Source organism: Nyctereutes procyonoides, unplaced genomic scaffold (assembly GCF_905146905.1).
Source record: "Nyctereutes procyonoides isolate TBG_1078 unplaced genomic scaffold, NYPRO_anot_genome, whole genome shotgun sequence".
Lineage (NCBI taxonomy): Eukaryota > Metazoa > Chordata > Mammalia > Carnivora > Canidae > Nyctereutes > Nyctereutes procyonoides.
Genome location: NW_026575040.1, coordinates 12,334,050 through 12,360,761, shown reverse-complemented (window position 1 = coordinate 12,360,761; position 26,712 = coordinate 12,334,050). Strand labels below are relative to the sequence as shown.

The following is a 26,712-nucleotide window of genomic DNA, read 5'->3' as shown; positions in this document are numbered from 1 at the left end:
TTGTTTATAATTTTTGTCTGATGTGTCTCTCATCCAGGTGCTATGCTTACATTTGAAACGGTTTCATTGGACTGCATATTTAAGAAACAAAGTTGATACCTATGTAGAATTTCCTCTGAGAGGCCTGGACATGAAATGCTACTTGCTAGAGGTAAGATCAGATACCTTTGTTAGATGGTGGAAAAATGGCTCCTCAGTAAAATCAAATCTTCACTTTGAGGTAGGAGATAGGGTGTCATTGACCACTGCTCCTAACTGAGTCCTGGGATGTCTTCTCCCTTGTTCTGTAGCCTGAGAACAGTGGCCCAGAGCACTGCCTGTACGATCTTGCTGCTGTGGTGGTGCACCATGGTTCCGGGTAAGTGTGTCATACATGTGTCAGTGGCTTCTCGTGGTTGGGAAGAGCACAGTGAAGACCAGCAGTCATGCACCACTCTTGATGATTCTCCCTTAACTCCCTCAAAAATGGATTCAGATACATTAAAGTGGGCGAAGTAGATAGAAGTTTCCTTCCATCTTGGTGTGAAAGAATATTCTTCAAAGGATGTTGTGAAGGAAGAAGGCACATCAAGGTAAAATGGAGAAAGCTTCATTTGAGCTCAGCATTCAGAACCTAAGCTATTTGTCCACAAAACCCTGAGTAGTCTTTACTCCAAAGTTTATTTCCTTTGCCAGTTGACATTTAAAGTGGGGGGAAAATGGGAAATTATTTGGACCTTACTTCATGTCATCTCTTTTAAAGATTCATTTTTTTTGTTGTTGAATCTTTTTATTTTTTTTTTCTGAACAGTTGTATTAGTTTATACCTTCTGACTTCTTGAGAATGGCTATTTTACCTTCAGATGTGGAGAACCCCCTGACCATGTTGAAAACCCTTTTCCCTCAGAACTTTATGACATTGCTCCTTTGACTTTATCATTCATAGTTATAAGGGCCAAGTCCACTACAAGTCTGACTCTCATTCCTTGGTAGGCAACTTTTTTCTTCATTGGAACGTTGTAGGATCTGGTCTTTGGATTTCAGAAATTACAGTAAATGTATTCCTGGCTTGGCAGTTGATAGAGATACTCTTCAGCTCATGGAAATAGTATTTGTTCAACTGCCTTCTCTACTCTTTCTTCTGGAACCCTAATTAAATACACAGCAGCCCCCATCCCATCTGTGCAGATACGTTCCTAGACCCCCAGTGGATGGCTAAAACCGCAGATAGGACCAAACCCTATATATATGTTCTGTTTTTTCTTATACATGAACAATTATAATTTAATATTAATTCATTATAATTGTGATAGTGTTAGCTTCTGTTGACCTTTTGATGAGGAGGATCATCTTCTGGACTGCAGCTGACTGTGGGTAACTAAACTGGAAAACGAAGCCGTGGATAAAGGTGGGGGTGGGGTGGGGAAATGGTGAATTTTCTGGTTCACACATTTTAACTATTGTTCAGTGGTTTCCATCTCTGTTAAGACTGCCATGACCTATTTTTCCAAATCACCAATTTGGATTTCATTTGTATCCAAACTGAAGATAAGCTCCTCTGTGAAATTTTTAATACTGTGGCAATCCCATTTTTCTGATAACTCTCTTTCATAACAGGAATGTTCTTGTTTTATGGTTGCAGTATCTTTTTGAAACCACTGGTATTAGAATTTTTTTTTTAAATTTATTTATGATAGTCACACAGAGAGAGATGAGAGAGAGGCAGAGACATAGGCAGAGGGAGAAGCAGGCTCCATGCACCGGGAGCCGGATGCGGGACTCAATCCCGGGTCTCCAGGATCATGCCCTGGGCCAAAGGCAGGTGCCAAACCGCTGCGCCACCCAGGGATCCCAGAATTTTTAAAGCTCTTTGATTTTTTACATTAAATTTGTTGGTGGTTAATTGCTTTACTTGTTCTTCCCAGCGCTTCTCTTTCATACTATCCACACCCGCCAAGGGTTGATGATTTCGGGCTGTTTATTCAGTCATAGTAAATGATGAGATTGATCATTATTGGTAAATGGTAAGGGTTCTTCTAGCAGTTACGGGGTGTCTGTTCTGAGGACTCTTTCCTGGTGGGCTCTGTGGGTGAGTCGTGCTGACAGAGAAAAGTTCTTGTGGGCCATAGGACAAGGAAGGTACTTCCCTGGAGGCAGGTTACTTTCTCAAGCTCAGGTTTTTTTCCAAGGCTGTGATGGAAACGTGTTCCAGGTTTCCGTAGGCCTTGACCTCTACTTGTTCAGGTGAGAGTGCTTAGTTAGCCCATTGGTTTCTTCATTAACTCAGTGCCCTGTGAACACTGCTTTATGTGTTGTAGAAAATCTTTCAATTTCTGGTCATCCGATGGCACTCTTCCCTATATTTCCAATGTCAGTATATTTCTTGTCATTTCCATGGATTTTGAGGAACATGAATACATGAGCTCAATCAGCCATCTTAAACCACAAGTCTCTAGGGTGTATTCTTTATTATGGCACTTAGAACTTACCGTATACCTAACAAATTACATGATGGCACAGATCCTGTTATTTCCGTAGCCCTTTTCATTTTTTTTTACTTTCCCTTACAGGGTTGGTTCTGGACATTACACAGCATATGCAACTCATGAAGGTCGCTGGTTCCATTTCAATGACAGTACTGTGACACTGACTGATGAGGACACCGTCGTGAAAGCAAAGGCCTACATCCTTTTCTATGTGGAACGCCAGGCCAAAGCTGGATCAGATAAACTTTAATACCTCCTTCAAATCATTATTTGTCAACTATACCGGACAAACATTTCCAATTTACCGTAAATACTTGATCCAAGATTTAATTTCATTATGCACTTTTCAATTTCCTATTTTGGGTTTAGTTTTATTTTGTCAATGGTAGTGACATATTGAACATGGGCACCAACTAATTTGTTTTTTTTAGTTCTACCAGAAAACCTCAGCAGATACTTTGATTTGCTGCTTTAGTTGTAATAATTCAGTTTTTATATGTAGTTTCAAGAACTTAGTTCTGTTTGACTTTTTTATATTAATGTTTTCAGTTCTCACTTTGAGGCACATTTACATCAATGCTTTGTTACTCTCACATGCTGAAAGCAAGATGTGTTCCTGATAGTGAAGAGCAACATAACTGCCTGCTGCCTTTCACAGCTGTAACAGATCAGGTTGACTTAAATCCAGGATCATGTGTGCACGTAACTTGTGGCCCACAAGATTTCAGTGACTACTCAGTAATCGTTCTTTTTGATTGTAAAAGAGAACTGGGAGGGCATCCTTAAGTAGACCAGGTAATCGCTGCTCTTGGTATCTCAAGGCTGCTGTTTATCAGCACAAACTAAATAAATTGGTTGGTTCAGTTGGACCTGTCCTGCAAATTCAAGAATTACTCTTTTTGAGTTTTTTTGTTTGTTTGTTTGGGGGATATTTTTTGCTTGTGTGCGTGTTCGTGGAGATAGGAGTATAGAAAAGTCCAAATAAGACCAAACACATTTATTGTTTAAAAACCTCTGACTCCTCCCCATGGTCTAGATGGTGCCCAGTGAGAGAAAACCATAGCTTGTTTACCTTTCAAACCAGCATCTAGTTCCCCCGCTGGCTAGTGCGGGGAATAACTACATGCCCACTTTTGTCTTATTTCTTGCTTGGCCATCCGAGATGGAGATGCTGACCTCCAGAGTGGATTCTGACTTTCACCTACACTTCAGGTAACACTATGGGGTCTGCTTCTACAGAAGGAAATTGGAGTCTTTGCTACCTTTACAACACTCACTGGCCTATCCTGAGAGCAGAGCAAACTCTCATTCTCATTTTGAAGAGTTTGTATTCTTGAGCTTTTAAGAGTCTTTGTTTTATAATTGTTTTCAAGAAAAATAGGTACAAACATTATTAAGATTTAACTTAAATTGAAATTTGGAACCAGAATTCCATGTAAGGAAGGTAACTGTGATTTTGCAAAATTTCAGGCCAGTCTATTGATTTGGTGGGCAGGCACTGGGTGGTGGCAGTACTTATTTATAGGGAGAACGCACTTCCAAGTAGGGCCATGGCGTAGTACCGTGCACCATTTTCAGCGCATCTCTTGTTCTAGTCAGGTATTTTCTTCTCACTTCTCTACAAGTTGTGTGAGAGGCAGAATGTCTTTCAGATTAAGCTGGCCAACCAGACTTTTTGGTAATCCTGTTTTTTCTATTAAAAGAAAAAAATTTTTAAAAGTGTATGAATAGTCTGGCTGTCCTTGTGGGTCAGATATTTGAAGCTGCAGGAGCAGAGATGGCTCCATTTCCATTCTAATATTCATTAGATAAATTTCGTGTTTTCTTAGAGCAGAAATCAGCTGCTGAACACTTTAACATGACCAGGACCAAACTGCAGTTGCATCTAAACTTGTACCATCCAGTATGGCAGTCGCTAGTCACACGTGGTTATTTACATTCTAATTAAAATTAAGTTTAAAACTCAGTTCTTCAGTCACACTAGCTACATTTCAAGTGCTCAGCAGCCACCCGTGGCATAGGACCGCTTAGGGGTAGGGCAGCTCCATCAGCATGTAGAGTTCTCTTGGGACAGAGAGAAAAGCTTTGGTGTTTGGGCTTTACAACTTAGAGTCTAGAAGGAAATTAAGAGGGAAACATATTTACAACAGTTAATACTAAATATATTAGGTTGAACCATATGAAATTGTGCTATTTAACCTTTTGATCTACAAAAGTGAAAGATTAGTTTGACCTAATCTATTAATACGTTAACACCACATGCAGTTGAACTTGGAATGTGCACTTCTTTGATCTGCTCAGTATCTCTGGGAATCCAGCCTCTCTGACTTAGAAGGTAAACAGCTGTGACTTCTAACATTTGCACTTACCCCGTCTCTCTGAATGGGCAGCCCGGAGGACTTCGGCAATATAACATAGCCTTGGACAGTGCTGATGTTGGTGGAGAAAGATGGTCTTTTGATACCAAAAGGAACTCGGCGACAGCCAGACTACTTTGTTGGGGAGAGTGGTCCTCAGACAGGCAGCACTGCTGGCTTAAGAGATGGACGCATCACCCCTTTGATTTTCTGGAGCGTTTTTATTGCTCGATTTTACTTAAGCTGAAATGTTTGAAAGACATTATGAAGGCTCTTGGGAAAAGTGATTGGATCCATTTGAATTGTGCATTTGAACACCAGTGATGTAAATGTGCCTATTTGTATTTAAAAAATTTAACTGTGTAGCCTTATCACACCTATTTTAAAAAGCTGATCTTTGTGTGCTCTTCAGGGCTTTCCCCTCATGCCATGTCGTCTCTGTGTGTGTGGCTTCTCGCATGGAGACCTTAAGCGGAGGAAATGCCTCACTCTGCCACATGGCTCCCTGGAACAAGGAAACTTCCTCAGAAGTCCTCCCACACACGTGGGTGATAGAAACAGTTTGTGGCAACACAAATCTCTCTCCATGGTGGAGAAACCTTTGCTTATCCACTGTATTCTACTCAGTGTCTAGTGATGACATATGTAATAGAATTAAACAAAGTGTACAGGCCCTGGTTAAGTGTTAAATGTGTCTCACCTGGGGAACCTGCTCAGCAGCTTGGTTTCTGGGGTTGGGGACATATTTATTTCTTAAAAGCCAAACCGCTCTTTCATTGGTTTCCTGTACATACGTTTATTTAGACATACTTCATCCACCTTCATCCCCACTGTCCCTGAACTCCCTCACATACTCTGTTGCTGAAGTGGCCTCTTCAGTCGGGCCCGGAAAAGGCTCAGGAACTCAGGCTCTGTTCCTGCCGCCAGGGCCCGGGTCTGGGTGGCCAGAGTGCAGCCATGGGACTGTGCACGCGGGGGGTCGTGCGGTAGAGCGACGTCCCCGCAGCCCCTCAGTGCTGTGACGGGTCTCTCGGGTGTGGACCCGATGGGCTCCAGCCCCCCGCCCCCCCACTGCTGGCTGTGGCTGACATGATCATTCCCATGGAAGCCTAGTCTGTATGATGCAAGAGGCTTAACTGCAAGTGACTGATGTCATTTACGTTGTAATCACATCCCTTTTCTGCTTCATCAACCTGAACTCTTCTATGGATGAAAGTATCATTAAAGTTCTGGTCTCTTTCCTCTTGACTATTATTTCTTAACTCCTTTCAGGGAAGTCAAGTAGGTGATGGTGTTCTTGCTCAGGCGACAGGCCCGGTCAGTCCGCAGTACTAAGTTCTTCCAGAACCCTCACCCTCCAGGGCTGCCGGTGTAAAGAGCCTGGGCTGAGGCAGCCTGTAGGGGCGGGTGGGGGCAGGAAGGGGTGCCCTAGTGCTGTAGGGGGCCGCTGGGGTAGTGACCCGTGAGCAGAACCGAGTGACCTCGTCCTGCCTCTCCTGACAGCTCGCTGTATAAAATGAGATCCACTGCCTCCTTCACGGCTAGCCCTCACCCGGAGGAACCCACTTTTGGGCTCTGAGCAAAGGCTACTGGTCACCCTCTAAAGGAAGACAGACAAATAAGTGCCACTGTTAAAAATTAACATTACTGCTTTTCAGTGGTTCCCACATATGACCTTTCTGCCCCCGGCGGGACCTACAAACAGAAACAACCACGCTCTGTCCACACCCTTCATTGGTCTCTCTTACTTGCCTGCTCCTACCAGTCTTCGGACACAGAGGCTACTCGTTTGGCCTCCAAGTCCCATGCAGCACGGCTCGACGATGCCACCCGGGCAGCGCAGACACTCCCTGCATTCCGGGTGCCTCCCACCCCCCGCCCCGGGCAGCAGTGCGCAGGCCAGGCTCGGGGGGTAGCCCTGCCAGTCTGGCAGCTTCCACTGGGACTTCCCAGTGCCCTACAAGAAGCTGAAAGAACTGCCTATTTCCAGAGGTCAGCACACTAGAAAGTCCTGGTTTGGAAAGGATTAGGGAGGAGAAGTGGGGAGAATGGGGCTTCCTGTGAAAGCCCACCGAGGTGCCGCGGCGGACCTCCCGACGGGGTAAGTAGGAGCCCGGAGGGCGCTGGCTGTCGGCTGTGGTGCAGGACCATTAAAGAGGGGTCTGCGGTATTAGCAGTAGCTAGTTACCCTGCCCTTAAGAAGCGCGTCCTGCAGCTGTTTCTTGGCTTAGGCGGTTTTTGTTTTTGTTCTTTAAAGATTTTATTTATTCATGAAAGACACAGAGAGGCAGGACACAGGCAGAGGGAGAAGCAGGCTCCACGCAGGGAGCCCGATGCGGGACTGGATCCAGGTTCTCCAGGACCACGCCCTGGGCCGAAGGTGGCGCTAAACCGCTGAGCCACCCGGGGGTCCCCCTGCTTAGGCGGTTTTTAAGAAAAGCCACCCCTTCATCCCCTTGGCAGTGCTGGGGTGACCAAGCTCACGGGGCCGCAGAGAGGGGTGTCTCAGATGGAGCTGGTGAGAATGGCTCCTGTTTCCTTAGCTGCGTTGTGCTTTTAGAGGCCAAGCTGCGCCAGGAATAACCAGGCCTTAGTTCTAGAAGAGGGTCCAACACAGCCGCTTCGTCTGCCTTACTTCACACAACTGGACAGTGTTCCCTTCCTTCCAACTCCAATCAGACGGGAGAATGAACAAACGTAACCACTTGGGGGGTGTTCCCTCAGTGCCAGAGACCGCACAGCCTTTCCCCTCCACACCCCCAATGACAGGACTGGCGGCGCGCAGAGCTCGTAGTTCACAGCCGCAGAGTTACAGGAGGCTCTGGGGTGGGCCTGGAGTGGAGCAGTATCACAAAACCGACGCTGAGGAAGCCGTGACTGCGGGGATGAGCCCTCCAGGCAGCCTGCCCAGCTCCGGCCGGCACTGCAGGCCCGCACAAGACGGTGGTGTGTGGCGGGCTTATAGGGCCAGCTGATCCTAAAACACTTCAGCCTAAAATTGTTTCGAGCAGGGACGCCCGGTTGGCTTAGTGGTTGAGTGCCTGCCTTTGGCTCAGGGCATGATCCCGGGTCCGGAGATCGAGTCCCGCGTCGGGCTCCCTGCAGGGAGCCTAGCCTGCTTCTCCGCCTCTCTGTGTGTCTCTCTCATGAATAAATAAATCTTTAAAAAGAAAAAAAACTTAAAAAAAAAGTCGTTTCGAGCAGTCTTGTACTAAGAGCTCCCTCACCCATCCTGACATTTGGGAAATACAAGCTCCAGCATGGCACATAACTGGGAAAATGTTAAGATGTAAAGCCAAGGAAACTTAAGCTTAAAATGTTATGTGCGGACACCCAGAAGGGCCTCGGAGACGTAAGCTACTTACGACAGATCTTTGTGAAACAACTCAGGGTAGAAAGAGAGCCAGCGGGGAGGCCGAGGAAATCCCTTTGCCTGGCAGAGGGCAGCAGGGTCCAAAGGTAGGTCAGCCCAGCCCTCAAACCATCAGCATGCGCAGAGATCACAGGGAAAGGGGCATCACCCATGGCTTCAGCCATGGCTTCAGCCCAGCTCTGCACGTGCAGCGGTCACCCTTAGCTCTTCACAGACGACGACTCCCACAGGAGTGGAGCAGAGGCTCCAGTGATACACCAGAGAGTGAAGACAGATCCAATTTATAATCCGGGTTCCTCCCAGGGAGCGGAGACTGCAGGCCCAGACAGGTGGTCTGGCCAGCCACCTTCAATGAAAATGCCTCGGGAAAAGGCAAAAGCGCTCTCTGCTAAGCACCACTGTCAGCGAAAAGGGAAGAAATCCCTTTTAAGGAAGCTATTTAACTTCAATAGGCTGCTTTTCTGCCAGGATTTTCAATTCCTCTGAACATAAGCCGAGCCACAGACTGCTGCACATATATCTGGATCCTGGCTAACCACCCCCCGCCCCCCCCCGCCGGCCCCGTTCTCCGAGCTTCAGCACCAGTTGTTAGCCAAAAATAAACACCATTCCTCAACCATATATGTCCACCAGCCCAGAGCTGGGGAGGAGGCGGCGGCAGGTCAGGTCCCCAGGCTCCAGCCACAGGCAGCGTGGCTGCTACACACCATGCACATCACCCAGCTCAACCGGGAGTGCCTGCTGCACCTCTTCTCCTTCCTGGACAAGGACAGCAGGAAGAACCTGGCCCGGACCTGCCCCCAGCTCCAGGACGTGTTCGAGGACCCCACACTCTGGCCCCTGCTGCACTTTCGTTCCCTCATAGAACTCAAGAAGGACAACTTCCTCCTGAGCCCGGCCCTCAAGAACCTCTCCATCTGCTGGTACTCCAGCCGCGTGCAGGTGTGCAGCATTGAGGACTGGCTCAAGAGCGCCTTCCAGAGGAGCATCTGCAGCCGCCATGAGAGCCTAGTCAATGATTTCCTCTCCCAGGTGTGCGACAGGTAGGCCACCTCCTGAGCAGCACGGGCTCTGCACGGTCTGGCTCCTAGAGCTCTAGGAGGCTTCTGGGGGGTGGGGTGGGGGCAGGGAAGAGCGAATTACAGACCAAGACGGCTCCATGTTGGGAGCCTCAAACTAGGCCCAAGACAGTAGGTCTAGGCCCACCCCCGGCACAGTCCCAGAGAAGTCCACAGTGGTGCCGGGGGTGCGCGTGGGGGCTGCCCCTCAGCCTCACAGGTCCTGGAGCTGCTTCTGGGGCAAACAGGAAGACTGGCCTTTGGCTGTCGCTGTCCTTCGGGCAGCTGTCCTTCCTGGCAGCCATTAAGAGCTCAGGGGGTCCAGCTGGGCCTGGATTCTCAAGGTCAGGCCCTGGGGAAAGGTCCTGGATTCAGCAATCAGCTTCCCCTCTACTCTTCCCCTAGCAAACAAACAACAAGGCGTGGGGAACCCAGCTCAGGAAGGAGAGTTAGGGTGCTCCGGGTTAGCCGAACCAAGCCAGACTCCAGGAGGAGGGGTGGTGATGTTGAAGAATGGCTTCCTCATTAGAATATTACTAACCTCACCGTACCCTTAAGGGAGGGTTTTAGCCTAATTTTTGAAATGAGCAAATCAAAGCTCAAGGAGGTCATGTGATTTGCCCACAGTCTAGGATTGCCGGATTTTAGAAAATAAAAATTCAAGACACTCAGTTAAATTTGAGTTTTGAATAGATGAAATAATTTTTTTGGTCTAAGTATGTCCCAAATGCATCCTGTATGTGACTGGTCAACTCTACCACGGGCAGAGGCTAAGCCACAGGCGACCCTCCACGGTCCCAGCCTCCTGCCTAAGGCAGCCCAGGCTCAGCACAGACTTCCGCTGCCAGCCTCTCGCTGAGCCCAGGTTGACCAGTCCTGTCCTGCCTTTGAGGAAAAGCACCTCTCAGTGCTTTCAAACTAGGCTCAGCCAGTTTGCTGCTGCCCAGGTTTAATAGCTGCCGTTTGCTGGCAGTGTGACAGGAGTGGAAGGAAACAGAGTGGTGGCCCCGCCTTGCCTTTTTTTTTTTTTTTTTTTAAAGGCAGTCAGAAGAAAACAAGATGGACTGGGTTGGGCCCTGCTGGGACGAGGCCACTTCGATGGGGCTTAGCAAGGCCCAGAAATCAAGTGGAGTGATTTGTATGGGAGGGGCAAGCCTGCTCTGAAGTTGTCGCATCCTTGCTGCTAGAGAACTTAATTTCCCAAACCAGCAAGGTGTGGAGCGGTCCTCTCACGTCACCCTCTGGGTGCAGCAAAGGGCCCCAGGGTCACAAAAAGAACAAAGGGCTTGGTGGTAAGGTTCTGTGCTGAGTCCCCCAGTTCTGCTCCTCTCCAACCATGGGACCCTGGATCCGACAGTTAAACTCTTAACCTCATTTCTTCACCTGTAAAATGGGATAAATCACCTATGTCACAGGCTAATAACAGATTAAATGACCCGGTGGCACTGGCCCACAATACATACTGACAATATCCCTTGAGTTGGGTTCTTCCAGCAATCAGCTCTGGGCAGGGACAGATGGGAGACAGCAAAGGATGGCAGGGAAGGAGCTGCTGCCCTCTCTGGTGTGTCTTTATTTACATCAGGATTATTCTAAAGGTTCTTAGAGCAAAAGGGACCACTCAACACCTTTGGGGCTTAAACACCGTATGGTCATAACCACCCTAGAGCTAACCATCTCCCCCACTTGACAAAAGAGGACTAGCCCAGTTCAGGCATTTGTCCTGCGTCAGAGAGCAGAGTCACAGGCAAGTTACCGGCAAAGCAGCCAGATCTCCCTTTGCTTGAGAGCATCTTCCGCAGCGGGTGCTAGGGAGGCTGGGGCCAAGGGGCCTCCGGACTTCCTGCGCGAGCGGCCCCGCCCGCGCCCACCTCAGACCCCGTCCTGGCCACGCGGCTTCCCGACCTCCGGGCTCGCATCCCCGTGGGCGCGCCTAACTGTGCCGGTCAGCCGGGCAGAAAGGGCTCCAGCACGGGGCCGGCCCCAGCTCACGGGCTGGACCCTGCCTGTCCTTAGGCCGCCCCGCACGAACCCCCACAGGAACCCCGAGGTCCCTCCTGGCCACGGGGCCGCAGCCCCAAGCCCCGCTGCCCGCAGTGGTCGCCACGCGTCTCTCCCCCACCCCCACGCCCACCCCCACGCACAAGCCCGAGAAAAGCAAAGATCGCGGCGGCGTCCTCCCGGCCCACAGCGGGCCCAGGGCGGCCCAGGAGGCGGAGCGCGCCGACTCGGGGCCGGGGGAAGGAGAGGCGGGGAGCAGGCGACAGGGCACGGGGACCCCGGCAGCTCCGGGCCGCGCCGCCGCACGCTCGGTCCTCAAACTCGCTGAGCCCGTGTCCCCGGTCCCTCGCCCACAGTGGGCGCAGTCGCGCCGCGCGCACGGGCTGTCAGGCGGCCGCCGGCCGGCGTCACCACCGTCTCTCCGCAGGTGCCCCAACTTGGCTTCCGTCACGCTTTCCGGCTGCGGCCACGTCACCGACGACTGCCTGGCTCGCCTGCTGCGCTGCTGCCCGCGCCTGCGCGCGCTGCGCCTGGAGAACTGCGCGCGCGTCACTAACCGCACGCTGGCGGCCGTGGCGGCGCACGGGCGCGCGCTGCAGACGCTGCACGTGGACTTCTGCCGCAACGTGAGCGCGGCCGGCCTGCGCCGCCTGCGTGCCGCGTGCCCGCGCCTGGCGCTGCGGGCCGAGCACAGCGCGGCCATGATCCCCGACCAGCTCCCGAGCGTGCCCGCCACGGCGCTCCGCAAGCTGCTGCCGCGCTAGGCCCACCGCGCCGGGGCGCGAGAGCCAGCCGAGGGCCGCGGGGAAGGAGCGGCCTGGGTGCCGGCCCCGGCCCCTCCACCTCCCAGACTGTCGCCACGTCTCTGACCCTCCGTTTTCCTGTCTGCGAAATGGCGACACTAATGCCTACCTCACGTTTTGGTTTTGCGCACGGGACTGCGGGATTAGGTAGCCGGGTGCCGGGAGAGCCCTCGACTAGCTCTCGCTAAGCACCAGCACCTGTCCCCGACGCCCTCCTGCCCCGGGGACAGCGCCCCCCGCGGGGGCCGAGCACCCCACCGGGGGGGCGGGGCCGCTGGGCGGGGGCGGGGCTGCCGGGGGTGGGGTGAGCCGCCGCCCGGCCGCCCCGGCCGCGCCGCCCCGCCCCGCCCCGCCCCGCCCGCCGCTGCCCGGTGCCCCGCGGCGACCGCACGCACGACCTCCGGAGTATCCGCCGGCCCGTGGGATTCTTAGGTAAACCTCACAGTTACGCTCTTCGACCGTTCCCCCGTCACAGAGGCAGAAGAGATGCTTTGAAAAAGCCCGAGTAAAGATTCGAAAACCAAAGCAGCAGCCCTGGTTAAGCCCTTTGGTGGGGAGACCACGAGGCGGCTCGGTCCTGCCCGCCGGAGCGCCTGCGCGTCGCTTTCAGGGCTTGGTCGCTGACGTGCCCCCGAAGCGCAGGGCTCGGGCCCGGCGGCCGCTGGTCCCAGGGACACGGCGAGCACCCGAGCGAGGACGGCAGGGAGCCCCGGGCCCTCGCTCGCCTCAGGCCAGGTGGTCTTTCCCCGGGAAAGGGCATCGTGACCCTGTACTCCCCGGATGCCCCGTGCTGGGGAACCAGCAGGGAGAAGGAGGGGCCCGGTGTCACGGAGCTTCCCTTCCAGCAAGGGGCCGGCGGATGCCCGGCAGGAAGAGGAGCTGCGGCGGGGCCGGGGCGCACCGGGCGGGGGCGAAGCGGCGGCGAAGCGGCGGCTGCCGGGGGAGGTGGGGCGGGGAGGAACCTCGCGGTGAGGGGGCAGAACTGCAGGCGCGGGAGCGCCCCCGCGTGGCTGGCGGCCGAGGGGAGAGCCGTGCGGCGAGCGGCGAGCGGCGGGAAGGCTGGGAACCGGGACGCGGGCGCCTCACCGGCTGCTCAGCGCCCGCGCGGGGCGTCCAGGTGAAGGCCGGGGGAGCCCGCCCGGCCCTCGGGGGGCTCGGAAGGCCTCGGCCCGGCACGGCCCGGCACGGCCCGGCACGGCCCCGTGTGCGGAGGGCCAGCCCCGGCCGCCTGCGGCATCGTTGGGAGAAAGCTCCGCTTCCGGGGTCGCATGTTTGCTGTAACCCGGGGCTTTGCTTTCATTAGTCCTGACCAGCCCGAGTTCCCAGCGGCGCGCCGGCGCCAGGTGAGGTGTGCCCTGGGGCACGGCAGCGGGGACTCCCCCGAGAGTCTGTGCCTCGGGGCTCGGGGCTCGGGGCTCCGGGCCTGCAGGGGTCCCGGACGGTGGGACTGCTCCCCGCGGCCGCCGGAGCTCAGCCCCCGCAGGGTAAGCCCAGGCGCCCTGCCCCTCCCCCGCGAGAGCCCTTTCGAAGCCGGTGGCGCCCCACACGGTCTCTCGAGCTGGAACTCCGGGGCCCTGAGCCGAGGGCGGGCAGGCGCGGCCGGGGCCTCCTCGCCACCGCCTGGCACGTGCTGTTCCCTTCACGGGCGGAGCGGGGCGCCCTGCGGCCCTGCCGGGCATCACGCCCACGGGTTATGACCTCTCGGACCCTTAGTTTCTGAGACGGGACACTCGGTGAGGTGATGTCTGAGTGTGCAGGGCCTGGAAGGCTGCGGTAGGGAAGGCGGGCGTCCTCACATCCGTGGGGCTCGGTCCCAGGAAGGAGCGAGCTGGGTGCGTCCGGGGGTGACCCAGGAGCGCCTGGTGGAGGACTCGGAGCCGGAGCCGAGCCTGAGGACCGGCCCCAGCTCCCACGGGCCCGGTGGGGAGGGTGCTAGCGCGGGCACAGTTCGGCAGAGTCAGAAAGCCCAAGAGGCGCCCGGGAGGCCAGGGGAGATGGAGCCGGTGTTCCAAGCCCCCTGGAAACGGCCGGAGGTTACCTGCGTCCTCACAGCCTCTATCAGAACAGACTACAAACCTTCCCTGGCCCCCGGATGCTCCTCTCCCTCTGTTGTGGCCGAGGCAGCCAATGGCCACCTCGAGGGACAGCCAGGGAGGGTGCAGAGCCTCCACTGGGCAGGACGGGGCTCCCCGTGGAAGGCTGGTGCCAGCTGGTCCTCAAGGAGTGTCTACCGGTGGAGGCGAAGCCTGCTGGGGGCATGCGGTGACCTTACAGGGACACACTGGCCCATTTCCGCACAGGCTGGACGTCAGAGGGGGACGCAGCTCTCTCGGGTCCACTGTCGTCAGGGGCGTGCTGACCGGAAGCCAGGGCCCTGGCTGGACACATCTGTGATCCAGACTGTTCCCTCTCCTGACTTCAGGTTCAAGGTCTGTAGAGGGCAAGATCACCTGACCTCTTAGCTCTAGGACTCCTCCACTCCAAGATTCCGTGCCTGGGACTTGCTTTTTGCTAAAAACTAAGTTCACCAGATACAGATTCCATCTGACGGGCAGTGCTGGGCAAAGGCCCCAAAGCTGGGAGGCCCAGAACACAGCTGCACTTGGCAGGGCCTCGGGGACATCTTACATTGTAAAGGCCGGCGTCCAAGTTCTCTGGGGGCTATTCATGGATCATAAAAACTACAAATATTTAACTGAATGATCCAGCAAACAAAAAACCTGCCCAAGTCTCCACAGAGGGGCTCACAATGAACCAGGGAAGATGAACTACCTGTGCCGGGCCCTTTCAGCCCTCAGACCAAAGACTCACACCGCCCTCGGTCTCCCAGGGCTTCTAAAAGAGAATGAAAAAAAAAAAAAAAAAAAAGGACAGCTTTCCAGTAAGAAATGGCATCTGTTATAAAATCAAGGTGCCTGTGTTGATTTTCCTTGCAGGTCAGACCTCCCAAGAAGCCGTCCGTGAGGCCTGACAGGTGGGGCCTGGAGCCATAAGCACCAACCTGCTGGGGTACCTCTGTCCCTCAGTCCAAAGCCAAATGTGGCAGCAGAGGCCAGAGCCTCTCAAAGGTTGAGGTGTTACTCTTATTTAAAATAATTTCTGAGACTGCGGGTTGTATTCTTCAGCTCAACACACCCTCAGCCCAGCCCAGCAAGAGGGAAGAGCCAACTTGTTACCAGGAACCAGTCCAGAAGGCTCTAGAGGAGCCCTCTCGGCACTGTCCAGGGTCTCAGCAGCACACAGAGGCCTCTCTCCTCCCAGTTCCCCCCTGGCCCAGAGGCCTGGGCAGTGTGCCCTCCCACCCAGAGGCCCCGGCCCCTCACCTGACTGAGCTGTCACGTCAAGTATGAAAAGTTCATCTTTGTCCAGAGCCCCTTGGCCCCCCAGAAGCTGTAGTCCCTCCCTCCAAGACCCAATCCCTACATAAACCTCTTTTCAATAAAACGAAGCCTCTTTCCATCAAAGTATTACTAGCATTCTTACTGGGAAAGATCTATGTACCACAGAACGGTATCCTTCTTCCCACTTCTCTTTGAAAAGTTGTTTTCTATCTTCCTTGTGAAAAACAACTGCCTGCAAAACTCTCCACCTGGCACCTCACTTGAGCAGGCTGTCAGCCTGAGCCACCCGTGAGGTACACTGCAAGCAGCCTGTGGCATGAACTTGCTGTAGATGAAGACAAACCACCCAAAGGCCTTGCCCTCTTCATCTTCCCACCCCCAGCAGCCAGAGCCATCACAGCTGCTCTCAAGACGGCCTTTCCTCCCAGAACCACACACACACTGTCACACCTGAACCAATGTGCACATTGCCCAGGGCCCTCAAGGGCTAGGTTCAGGCACTAAGAGCGTAGCCCCTTCCCCAGCCCCTTGAACAACTCTTCCCCATCCACCATTGGAGGATAAGAAAGCTGCTCACTGGCTCTCATATTAATTTGCACATTCACCTACTCACTGTCGTGGTCACTTGTTCGTACTTGCTGAGCGCCTACTAAATGGCTGGAGGTCGGGTCTGTACGCTGGCACCCTCCCAGCAGAGACACGCTGCCATACAGCGCCCTGCTCTTCAAGCCCGCCGTGGCTTCCTCCCAGGCAGTGCTAGGATCCTGCTACTCTGCTTAGCTTCCTCCTTGCCTGGTAGAGCTGCATCCCACACTAGGTACCCTGGGGCTACTCAGGAAAGTCTCTTATTAGCATGAGACACTCAAACCAGCTTTAGAGGAGGAGGAAGGGGTTGCTGAGAGGATGGGCCAAGGGTGATTCGGGGCCTTGGGGTGAGGGAACACACAGGACACCAGGGTGGCAAAAGAGATGAAAGTAGGGGCTTCCCACCCCCAGAAGCTGCTCTGTCGTCTCTGAGCAAAGCTCACTGTCGTGTGAAGGAGTTTCCGAGGGGTCAAGGTGCCGTCAGAGTGACACTAGCCTGAAAGCTCCACTGGAGGCAACAAAAGCCCACACTCTGGTTCCTGAATCGGCTTTATTTCTCTGCATAAGGAACCCTGCACAGGCAATTCAAATTAAAACAAAATAAATATATGAATATTCATGTAAAACTGTCCTTTCTAATGAACAATTATACACAATGTACAATTTCATGTTCACTGGGTGGGTTTACAAAAATGTACCATTCCCAACTAAAAATGCACCAAAATGGTTCCATGCAAACTTATCAAAAGTGACCAAAAATGTGGAGGGAAAAACCTGACTGAGAGCACTTTGTCTTTTTTTTTTTGTACAATCACAGAAAAATAAAAACATCTAATTTCTTTGTTACATTTAGAGTAACTAAATGTGGCCACTGTTTATAATGTCGGTTTATGTTCCTAAACATCTATGTAGTTACCATAAAAGTGTGTCCACATGAAATTGGAAGTGAGCATTACTGAGAAAGTGGGGGCGGCGGCCCCCGCGGTCAGTAGTCAGTGTCTGAGCCCTCGGCGTTGTCCACATTCCTCGAGAGCATGTAGTTGTCCATGTCGATCGAGCGGCAGTTGTTGATGGCGTAGCGCAGGCGCTCAGCCATGACCAGCTGGCTAGAGTAGGGGGGCAGCCGAAGTTGGAAGAAGCAGGTCTGTGAGGTAGGCAGACTGTCGTAAGGCTGTGGAGAGAGAGACCCAGAGTGGTGACTGCAGCACTGGGGTGGCACCTGTGACACCCCCCCACCCCAAAATCAGGAAAGCACTTTTCCCAGCCTTCAAGACATGAGTGCAGAGCGGACTCCAGAAAAGGACACACCGGGCCGTGGTAGAAGGAACATGGGCTCTGGTGTCCCACGGCCATGAGGCTTCTGGCGAACATGCTCCCTTCCCTCTCCTCACTGCCCCCGTGGCCCCATGTATGAAGTGGGAGCCAGCCCTGACTGGCAGGACTCTGTGAGAGAACCCGCTTTGCAACGTGCCCACCATGAGGGGCTGTGCAACAGAGCTCGCTCCCTTTCACCAGGAGGGTGCAGACCCGGAGCTGCTGAATGGATGCCCCGGAAGCTGGTGAAACAGAAGAACACCTGCTCTCCCCACTGCCCCTCCCCGTCCCTCCCAGCAGGCACTCTGTGTCTGACACACTGCTCACATGAGGAAGGAGCAGTGAATTAAATCCTAGTCCATCCATTAAACTGACAGCGATGCAGTCATGACAAATGATGACCATGATGATAGCAGAAAAACCAAAAAGTGCTAGGGACAGACTGAGCTGAACCCAGTGCACGAGAGCGCGAGAGCTTGAGGCCAATCGGGCATGCACAGAGGTGGAAGGGGCTGCTACTGGAGCGGGCCCCCGGGGGGAGGGGCACACGCTCCCTGGAACCTCCCTGCAAATAGTGATCTTCCAAACTCTGTAATGATGGTAATGATAGGACATTTTTATGAGATTTTAAAACAGTTTCTGGAAAGGGACTTGTCCTTTCTTTCTTGCTCAACTCCTTGACACTGGCACTCCACCTCCTCCTTGGAGCCCTACACCTGGTGAGTGCATTGCAGAGAGGCGGGAGACAGAGGGCCTGGCAGCCTAACTGGGCCAGAGCCAGTGAGGACACAAAGCTCAAATGCAGAAAAACCACAATCGGCCAAGACACCAAAGGGTGATGTCAACAGATGCGTCTGATTTGGGAAGTGGAGCAAAGGACTAAAAGTCACAGAGGAGGGACCCAAGGCGTCAGTTCTCTGAGGCTGAAAAGCTTCAGGCAGGGGATTAGTGGTGGATTAACTCCGGGACGGCAGGGGTAGCCTCGGACAGAGAGAAGGCAAGGTTTTTTTTTCCAGAGCTGAATAGAAACAAACCGTTTCCTCCACCCATCTCTCTCTGAAGCAACAAAACAGATTTACAACTTATAGTTTCTGGCAAGTCATGTAGAAAATTTATGGAAAGGCTCTTTTCATTGCCCTTCCTGTGCGTGGCCTCTCCGGCAGCCTAACCCAGGAGTGGAGCCCAGGCGGGCAGCTTCAGGAGGTGGTGGGGGAGGGATGGCTCTGCTACAGCAACCTCCAGGAATAGTTACTGGAAAAACACCAGAAAGGCAGACACTGAAACTGGCAGGAAGGGCCCTTGTGTGAAGAGGCCCTACTTTCCTTACTGTTTCCGGAATAAACATGATGGACCCTGCCCCGAGGACTGCCTGGCTCTTGAGGGGCTGGAGAGGGAAAGAGAGAGAACACAGACTTCTAAATTAATCCTGGGCTCAAGGGATGCACCGAGTGTCCAGGAGGTGGACAAAAGGAGATCTAAGTTGGCCCTCAGGAATGGTCAGGGGCAGCAGGAACGCATCCAACAGGGTTTCCTGGAGATGACATTGGTGTTGGGACTAAAGGATGAATAAGTGCTTGCCAGGCTAGGAAGGAAAGGGGTGTGAGGGAGAACTTACTAAAGCAGAGGGAACAGCCTACACAAAAGCACAGAAGTTCAGTAGCAGCGTGGTGTGTCAGGAAAAAAAGGCAAGCAGTCTATTCTTGCCAGAACACAGTAGGTGTTGAGAGGTGCTATCGGAAAGCTGGGGCAGAGGCCCGACTGGGGAGGTATTTAAAGCCACTAAGGCAGCTGGCATTTATCCTGGAGTCAAGGTAGGGGGCCCCCTAGCGGTCTGAGGGCGAAGAGCAACATGGTCAGATGGGTGCAGGAGAAAGGGAACCGGGGCAGCAGCGTGCATCTCAGGTTCTAAGGCCTTTTATCCCAAAGCCATCTGTCAAAATGGCAGCTGGGCTGGGGCTCTACAGCCAGGCTTTTCATCAGGCTGCAGAAAAGCTGCACTGCCTGCTCCGAGACACACTGGACGATACTGCTCCCTGGGCCCTCACGTCCCTTCTGGAGCATGTTCATATCTCTGTGAAAGCAAATAAACAAGACCACAAATAAACAAGACCACGTCTGAGCGCACAAGTCACACAATGAAAAGGTGCAGGAAGTAAGAGGCAGGGCAGCATGAGGAGCCGTCTGCCAAGCTTGGCTTTCACTCAGGAAGGCACTGGAGGGTTTACTGAAGGTTGCTGGTTGTAGTGTGCTTTCTACGTCCATTTAGGGCTTTTTTTCACTCAAAAAATGAACAGTCTTTTCTGCCTGATTTTTTTAAAATCTGGAAATTCCAAACATTAAGCCTGAACTGGTAGGCCTATTCGGAGGTCGCAGTTTGGTTTTCCCAATATGCAAGCAGCCAAAGCAGCAGCGGGGCAGACGTTATACGGAAGGAAGAATAGTTTACTTACCCTATCAACCTTCATGATCTGAAATCTCTGAGAAATGTCAGCAGTGTTGGCTGGCAGTCGAGATCTTCCAGACACAAACCTCATGAAAAGCACACGCTCCTCATTGGAGAACTCCTCCAGCGTGTGCCAGAACCACTGCACCAGCTGGTGCTGCTCATCCACCTCCCGGTACCGCACCACTTTCTTTAAGACTTCCACAGAGATCTCGGGCATCCCGCACACCATCTGCTCCAGATGCTTTGCTGTGAGGAGGGACAGTAGTGGCACAGGCACGATCCAGGACATCCCCTCTCGGACTGCAGCCACCTGCTCCCAGGAGAGGTTGGTCATTAACTGTGTGTGTGGACTGCTCCCAGCTGCTCATCTGTTCCCCAGACCCTCTACTTGTCCCCCAGAACTCTAGGCGTACATGGCCCACTACCTCTGCCGCTGACCCTTTGTTCGTGCTTCTCCCTGCCTGTGGGACCTATACACTCCTTCTGGTCCCAGGTCAAGTCAATTTAGGAACCTGCCTTCTGCCCCCACAAAACTCAGCCTGCCAGGGCCCCCGCCAGTGCCAACCCCACTCACTCATTTTCCTAACCGCACGTGGCTGAGCACTGTTACACTGGGCTATGTGGGCTGTTTGATATCTTCCATCAGGGTAAGAAGCCCGGAAAGGGGGTGTTTAGCTTCTACTGTTTTTGTCATTCATATTTTTCTCTTGAAAATAGTTATATCCCTTTTTGTAAAACTTATTTGTGCTCATAGTAAAAAAAAAAAGAAAGAAAAAAAAAGAAAAGTACAAAGAAGATACTAGCAAGACCTCCTAGGAAGGCAGTAGGAAGGACAGAGAATTGAATCAGGAGACTTGGGGTCTGAATCTCAGCTTCACCTCTTCTTTCAACCTTCTCATCTGAGAAATGAGGCAAATAATTGCTGCTCATGTGACTATGATGAGAATTTCCAACGCAAGTCTGTGCGACCTATTGCTTCTTTTCTCCTAGCATGGTGTTGAGAACAGGTCAGCTGGGGAATACTGAGGGGAAGGTGCCAGAGGCTGTCAACAGTCTAAGAAACACCCCAAGTTTGCACAGCAGTGCGTACCCTACACACAGACTCATCGCTGTTCAAGATCTGTTCATAAATACTTCACCTTCCCCCTTGGCCAACTCAGAATCGTCAATGATAAAAAGCAAAAGGCAAATACCTGAGGATGCAAGCAGGAGCCACACCGTGGGGAAGGCCCTGGGTTGTGACTGGTACAAGGGTGTCGTGACCGGGGCTAAGGAACAGGACTGACAGGGAGGGCAGTCTGTACTGGTATTAAAGGGAAGAGCCCCACCAAAATTTGCCCAAATACAAGCTGTCATGTCAGATAGAAAACAAACCAAAAACTCTCCGGAAAAAAGGGAGGCAGAGGTATGGGGCTGGCTGCTTGGCAGAGAACAAATGTGGACAGTGATGGGAAGAACGCTGGGCTCTATGAGACGAGGAAAATGGCCTGATTGCTGGGAAAGGAGCAAAGCCGTGGTGAAGCGCAGCTGGCAGAGAGCAGACAGTCAATCCGACCCTCAGATCGGCCAGCAGAAGGGCCTAGACCCCACAACTAAGCCTGGTTTGGGAACCTCTGATTTGCCTTGGGCATATCACTTCATTTCTCTGGACTCAGTGTTTTCATCTGCAAAATGGTGATAGTAATCTATCTCACAGAGTCCCCATAGGAAAACTGCGCATGAGGCTGCCTGGCCCCACTCCTAGAATACAGGAAGTGATCAATATATTTTTAGTTAGTTATTCACCTGAGGAGTAAAATTCTGAAGAACTAGAGATAAACTCTAAGCCGTGGCTGTGTAAACAGCATTGCTCACAGGACGTGGCCTCACTAAGGGATAAGTTTTCTGACTGGACTTGGTCCAAAGCAAGAGTAAAAGAAGGAACCAGGAGGGAAGGGTGCAGAACATAGACACTTCAAGTTATTACACAGCCTTCGAGTCTCAGTCTAGCTCTCAAGAAGACCCCAACACATTCTGCAAATAAAAGTATTACTAAAGTGGCTATGTAGGACTATATAACCAAAACCCCATTTTGGGACAAAATGTTCATTTCTATGGTCACACATCACACTCTCAACATTTATTATTAAATACTTACCACACGTCAGCACAGAACAAGGATATTTAGGAGATACATAGACACACACACACTATATATAATGCATTCCTCACTCAAAGTCTTACAAACTAATTGAAGAAATAAGATCCAAACTCTGTGGCCTACTCCTCAGACCACAACACAGAAGTACTGCAGTATCCTGAGAAATTTTTAAGTAATGAAACAGATTTCTACAGGCTATGGACCTGGAGGTAAGCTGGTCTGTGAAGGAGATGCATGTGCAGCTGGGGCTTGAGGGCTGCAGCAGGAGGGGAAGAAGGCACTTATGTGGGATTGTAAGACAAATGTTTAGGGGTTTGTTTCCATGGGTGCTGACCAACCCAACTGGAGTGGGGACACTGGATTGGGGACATTAAGAGATGAAGACAAACAAGACTGAGATGAGTGAGAAGGCAGGGTCTACAGGCCTGGGTGAGAGCTTGGCCTCAACCCAACCAGTGACCAATTTACAGGTGTCTTAAGACTTTGAGCCCAGGAAACCCAGAGGTAAGGCCTGAAAGTCTCTGAGCAGAGGCTGAAATACAGATACAAATTAACTGACACATAAGTTTCACACACCAAAACTCAGTAGTAACCAGTTAGCTCTAGCTTGAGGACAACTGCAAACATTTACATGAGCGTCCCGTTTCAGCTCACCTGTCGGTCCATCTCATGAAGTCGGTATTCAATGGCCCTCTCCACATACTCCTTCCGGTTGGAAAATGTCAGTGGGATACTATTTCCACCAGGGATAATGGGAACCATTTTGCCATCAGCACTCTGGCCAATAAAAGAATCAAGAGGAATCATCTAAGAAGAGAAAACAATATTTTTTTTACTAAAAAAAAAAAGTATATTACACACAAATATAGCAAAACAGTGACAACATTAAGAATTTTAGGGATGAGGCGCCTGGGAGGTGCTGTGAATTAATAAGCATCAGACTCCTGGTTTTGGCTCAGGTCCTGATCTCAGAGCCCTAGGATCAGGCCCTGGACTGGGCTCCACACTGAGGGCAGACTCTGCTTGGGATTATTATCTCTCTCCCTCTGCCCCTCTTACTCATGCTTGTGCACACTCTCTCCCTCTGTCTCTCCCTTATAAATAAAAAAATCTTAAAAAAAAAAAGAATTTTAAGGATAAAAACAAGGAATCAAGATAGCTAATCACACTACTTGATCAGAAGGGAACATCCTGACTCATCTGGCTGCAGTTAAAAATTTCTTTGTCGGGGCAGCCCGGGTGGCTCAGCAGTTTAGCACTATCTTCAGCCCAGGGCGTGATCCTGGAGACCCGGGATCGAGTCCCACGTCGGGCTCCTTGAATGGAGCCTGCTTCTCCCTCTGCCTGTATCTGTGCCTCTCTCTCTCTCTCATAAATAAATTAAATCTTTAAAGAAAAAAAATTTCTTTGTCCTCAAACCAGGCTTGATGATCCCTGGTTACCTCACACCTCCCTCTCCAACTGGGTTCCTTGTTTGTACATTCTAGCAGAGAGCAGATCGAAGAGGAAGGAGCAGAAGCTGGGTGCTGGTGCCAACTCTACCCATGAGCAGCTATTTAAATCTCTAGGGCTGAGCTGCTAGGGCAGCAATGTGACATGCTACAAGTCAATGAGACAGTAAGTGGAAGACCGTATCTGAGTTTTAGACAGAAAATTCTAGTCAATAACAGAACATGGACTGGCCATGATTTACCTCATGGAAACTTTCCTCAGTAATCCCACTGTCTTCAATGTGAAGAATGCTGTTGAGGGTCTGCACATACAGCAGATCCACTTCCTCCAGGTCTTCCAAGGTGAGTGGGACACAGCAAAGCTGCTTCCACACCAGAGGGGCCAAGTGGAGGTCCAGAGGCTTCTTTGTGCGAATGGCAACCCCCATTAAAATTCCCAAGAACTTAAACTGCATTAAGTGTTCATCAAGGCAGGCAGAGGGATTAAAAAGGAACCTGCAAAATTAAAGGAAATATTTAAAATAAAACCGTCCTCATTTCTATTAGAAGTTATCAAACAGCTACGACATTAGTCCAGACCTCTGCTGATCAATATGGTACTCATATGCCATATGTGGCTATTCAATTAAGTAAAATTTAATGCAGTTCTTCATACATTTAATGCAGTTCTAACCACATTTCGAGTGTCCAACAGCCCCATTTGCCCTGTGGCTACTCTTCTAGACAGCACAGGAACCATATTTTGAATTATTTTTAGAAGAACCATAAAAGAGAAACTGAATGGTCAATTAGTCCCTGGGCTACCTGCTTCAGGGTGCCCTATCTCCTAAAATTATTTCATTTATTATTTACAAGTCCTTGAAGCAGGATCAAAAATTCAAGGTTTGACAAATACAAGTATAATATGTAATTACTAATACTAAGTGCTGTAACTTGGCAGCATATCAGATCTTCCTGATGAATTCTAATACGGAAAATTCTTTAAGGGGAGGCCATGCGGGCCTTCAGAAACACAAAGTAAGTCAGGTTTCATTATCAAGTCTGGGTTTTCTCTACCCTTCAATATGTTTGTTGAGTTGGTCTCATAATAAAGTCAGAATGGAAATGCCTCAGTTTCCTTACCTGTGAAAAGAGTAATAATAGCTCCCATTCCTTTGGGTTCTAATGAGGATTCAATGGGATAATTTATGTAAAGTGCTTGGCACTCAATAAGCACTCAGTAAATGAGCTATCATTATTACTGTAGATAGTCAAAAACACTTGAGGACTGCCTTACCTATCCCTATTGTAGCCTACTTCTGCAGTAGCATTGGGGGAGGGTATGAGAAGGTCAACAATACCAGTTTCAAGTTCCTATAAAAGAAAAGAACAGTTTTTTGAAAAAATGACAATCAAATGCATCAAGAGAACAAATTAAAGATCATACTGAAAAGAGAATATTCTGAGGAATTTATGATGTTTTGTGACAACCAGCTATCTATAATTTTTGTGGCCTTAATTTAAAATGAAATTAGAAACATCCCCCATGTAGAAAATATCCTGTAGTATGCAAAACTAAGATAAGAAAGTCAATCCAGAGCAGAAGTTGGGGTATCTGTGAGCAGGGTACAGTGGTATTCAAAGAGACCCAACAAAAGATAACCAAAAGTCAGTTACAAGACTTATTAGAAAAATCCTGCTACTGGGCAAAGCTGAAAGGGTTAGAGTTGATCTGCAAACAAAGCTGCTACTTTAGATCTCAAAATAAGAACTGGTCCAAACTCTTAGTATTTGTTTTTCTAATTCAACTAGAACCTGGCAGTTCTTTATTCTAAAAGCACCAAAATTAATCAGAGCATATGGGAGGTCCTAGATTTGTCCATTACATAAATGTAAATACATGTCATTGTTTCCTCTGCCAGTATTAGAGTGTGATAGAGAGTCACTGGTAGAGAGTCAGGCACTGATATTTATTCAGTAAGGTATCTTCACACATCATGTCACAAACCCTTGCTATAATTCACTTTACATCATTAACAGCATGATTTTTATGTAAGGCTCCCAAATGCATCCTTGGTCCATTTATAAAAATGTGTCAGATGGAGCAGTTACTGGAAATGGTAAAACAGCCACCGCCTGAATAAATGACTCAGCAGGGGACACCGCATGAATATACCTGGCACATTTCTGTGATCGTGTCATCAAACACGCCCCCAGCGTCATCAGCCCCTTCTCCAACCAGCTTAACTTTCCATGCTCGTGAGGGCAGGCGGAGGTCTGATGCATTCAGTTTAACTACTTGTCTCGCTATTTGGACAAAAATAGGCTTACACTTCCGTCCTCTTCAAAAGAAAGAGAAAACAGAATGAAATTCTATTTCATTACTAACTTCCCCAAACCACCACGAAGGTCACTTGAAGATATCTTTCCATCAGTGAGCAAACAAGTCAGCTTAACAGCCAAACAATGTGCGAGGCCCACTGTAATCACACCGGGTACTAAGGTAAACACTTTTTACTCTTCTGGTTTACTACCGAGGAAGCTAAAGCTCACAGAGATTAGTTAGTAGTTCCAATCATCTAAAAAATGCTAGCTAGTGAAACACACACACACACGCTAACCTGGTGGATATCCTCTTTACAGTGATTTGAGGTCCATAGTTTTTGCCTTGAACCATGGTTTTTCCTATGGAGCGCACCATTGGGAGGGTGTAGACTCTTGGTGCTAACAAAGGCCGAAGCTGCCCTTGCACGATGCCCCACGTGCCAGCATTATAATGAGATGTACTGCTCTGTAACAGAAAGGGAGCTTATCAGAGATGGTACAATCTAAGGCTTACAAGAAATAACACTTCTCACTTTTAGAATGATTTTTTTTTAAGATTTTTTATTTATTTATTCATGAGACACACAGAGAGAGAGAGGCAGAGGCAGAGGCAGAGGCAGAGGGAGAAGCAGACTCCATGCAGGGAGCCTGACGTGGGACTCAATCCCAGGACCCCAGGATCATGCCCTGGGCCAAAGGCAGGTGCTAAACCGCTGAGCCACCCAGGGAACCCAGGAACTCAATTCTTTTTGATTTAAAAACATAAACTCAGGGACACCTGGGTGGCTCAGTGGTTTGGTGCCTGCCTTCAGCCCAGGGCGTGGTCCTGGAGCCCTGGGATCGAGTCCCACATTGGGCTCCCTGCATGGAGCCTGCTTCTCCCTCTGCCTGTGTCTCTGCCTCTCTCCCTCAGTGTGTCTTTCATGAATAAATAAATAAAATCTTTTAAAAAAAAAGCATAAGCCTAGATAGCAGTAACTATTAATAACTTCTTAAAAATATTTTCTTCTGATAAAATATATGATTATTTTTAAAAAACGTGGAAAATATAGAAAAGGACACGTATACGTGCAC

At 50.8% G+C, this 26,712-nt stretch overlaps 3 protein-coding genes across 13 annotated transcripts in view; 2 read left to right on the top strand and 1 right to left on the bottom strand.

The window, feature by feature from the left end:
* Positions 1-6,070, top strand: part of USP3 (ubiquitin specific peptidase 3) — a 112,847-nt gene extending 106,777 nt beyond the window's left edge. For all 5 annotated transcript variants that reach the window (XM_055319593.1, XM_055319592.1, XM_055319594.1 and 2 more), the window contains 3 exons: positions 38-151; positions 291-358; positions 2,550-6,070. In XM_055319593.1, the coding sequence (XP_055175568.1) occupies positions 38-151; positions 291-358; positions 2,550-2,715 (348 nt within the window). In that variant the 3' untranslated portion in view covers positions 2,716-6,070. The remainder of the gene's footprint in view (positions 1-37; positions 152-290; positions 359-2,549) is intronic.
* A 2,712-nt stretch (positions 6,071-8,782) lies between these two features.
* On the top strand, positions 8,783-12,322 carry FBXL22 (F-box and leucine rich repeat protein 22). Its single transcript, XM_055319973.1, has 2 exons — positions 8,783-9,238; positions 11,682-12,322. Exons 1-2 carry the CDS (start codon positions 8,904-8,906, stop codon positions 12,016-12,018), a joined length of 672 nt encoding a protein of 223 aa, XP_055175948.1. The 5' UTR covers positions 8,783-8,903; the 3' UTR covers positions 12,019-12,322.
* A 4,197-nt stretch (positions 12,323-16,519) lies between these two features.
* The window catches only part of HERC1 (HECT and RLD domain containing E3 ubiquitin protein ligase family member 1), a 195,294-nt gene continuing 185,101 nt past the window's right edge, over positions 16,520-26,712 (bottom strand). For all 7 annotated transcript variants that reach the window (XM_055320270.1, XM_055320269.1, XM_055320276.1 and 4 more), the window contains exons 72-78: positions 25,935-26,104; positions 25,490-25,655; positions 24,611-24,687; positions 23,577-23,829; positions 22,538-22,690; positions 19,748-20,053; positions 16,520-17,154 (exon numbers count right to left, since the gene is read on the bottom strand). In XM_055320270.1, the coding sequence (XP_055176245.1) occupies positions 16,969-17,154; positions 19,748-20,053; positions 22,538-22,690; positions 23,577-23,829; positions 24,611-24,687; positions 25,490-25,655; positions 25,935-26,104 (1,311 nt within the window). In that variant the 3' untranslated portion in view covers positions 16,520-16,968. The remainder of the gene's footprint in view (positions 17,155-19,747; positions 20,054-22,537; positions 22,691-23,576; positions 23,830-24,610; positions 24,688-25,489; positions 25,656-25,934; positions 26,105-26,712) is intronic.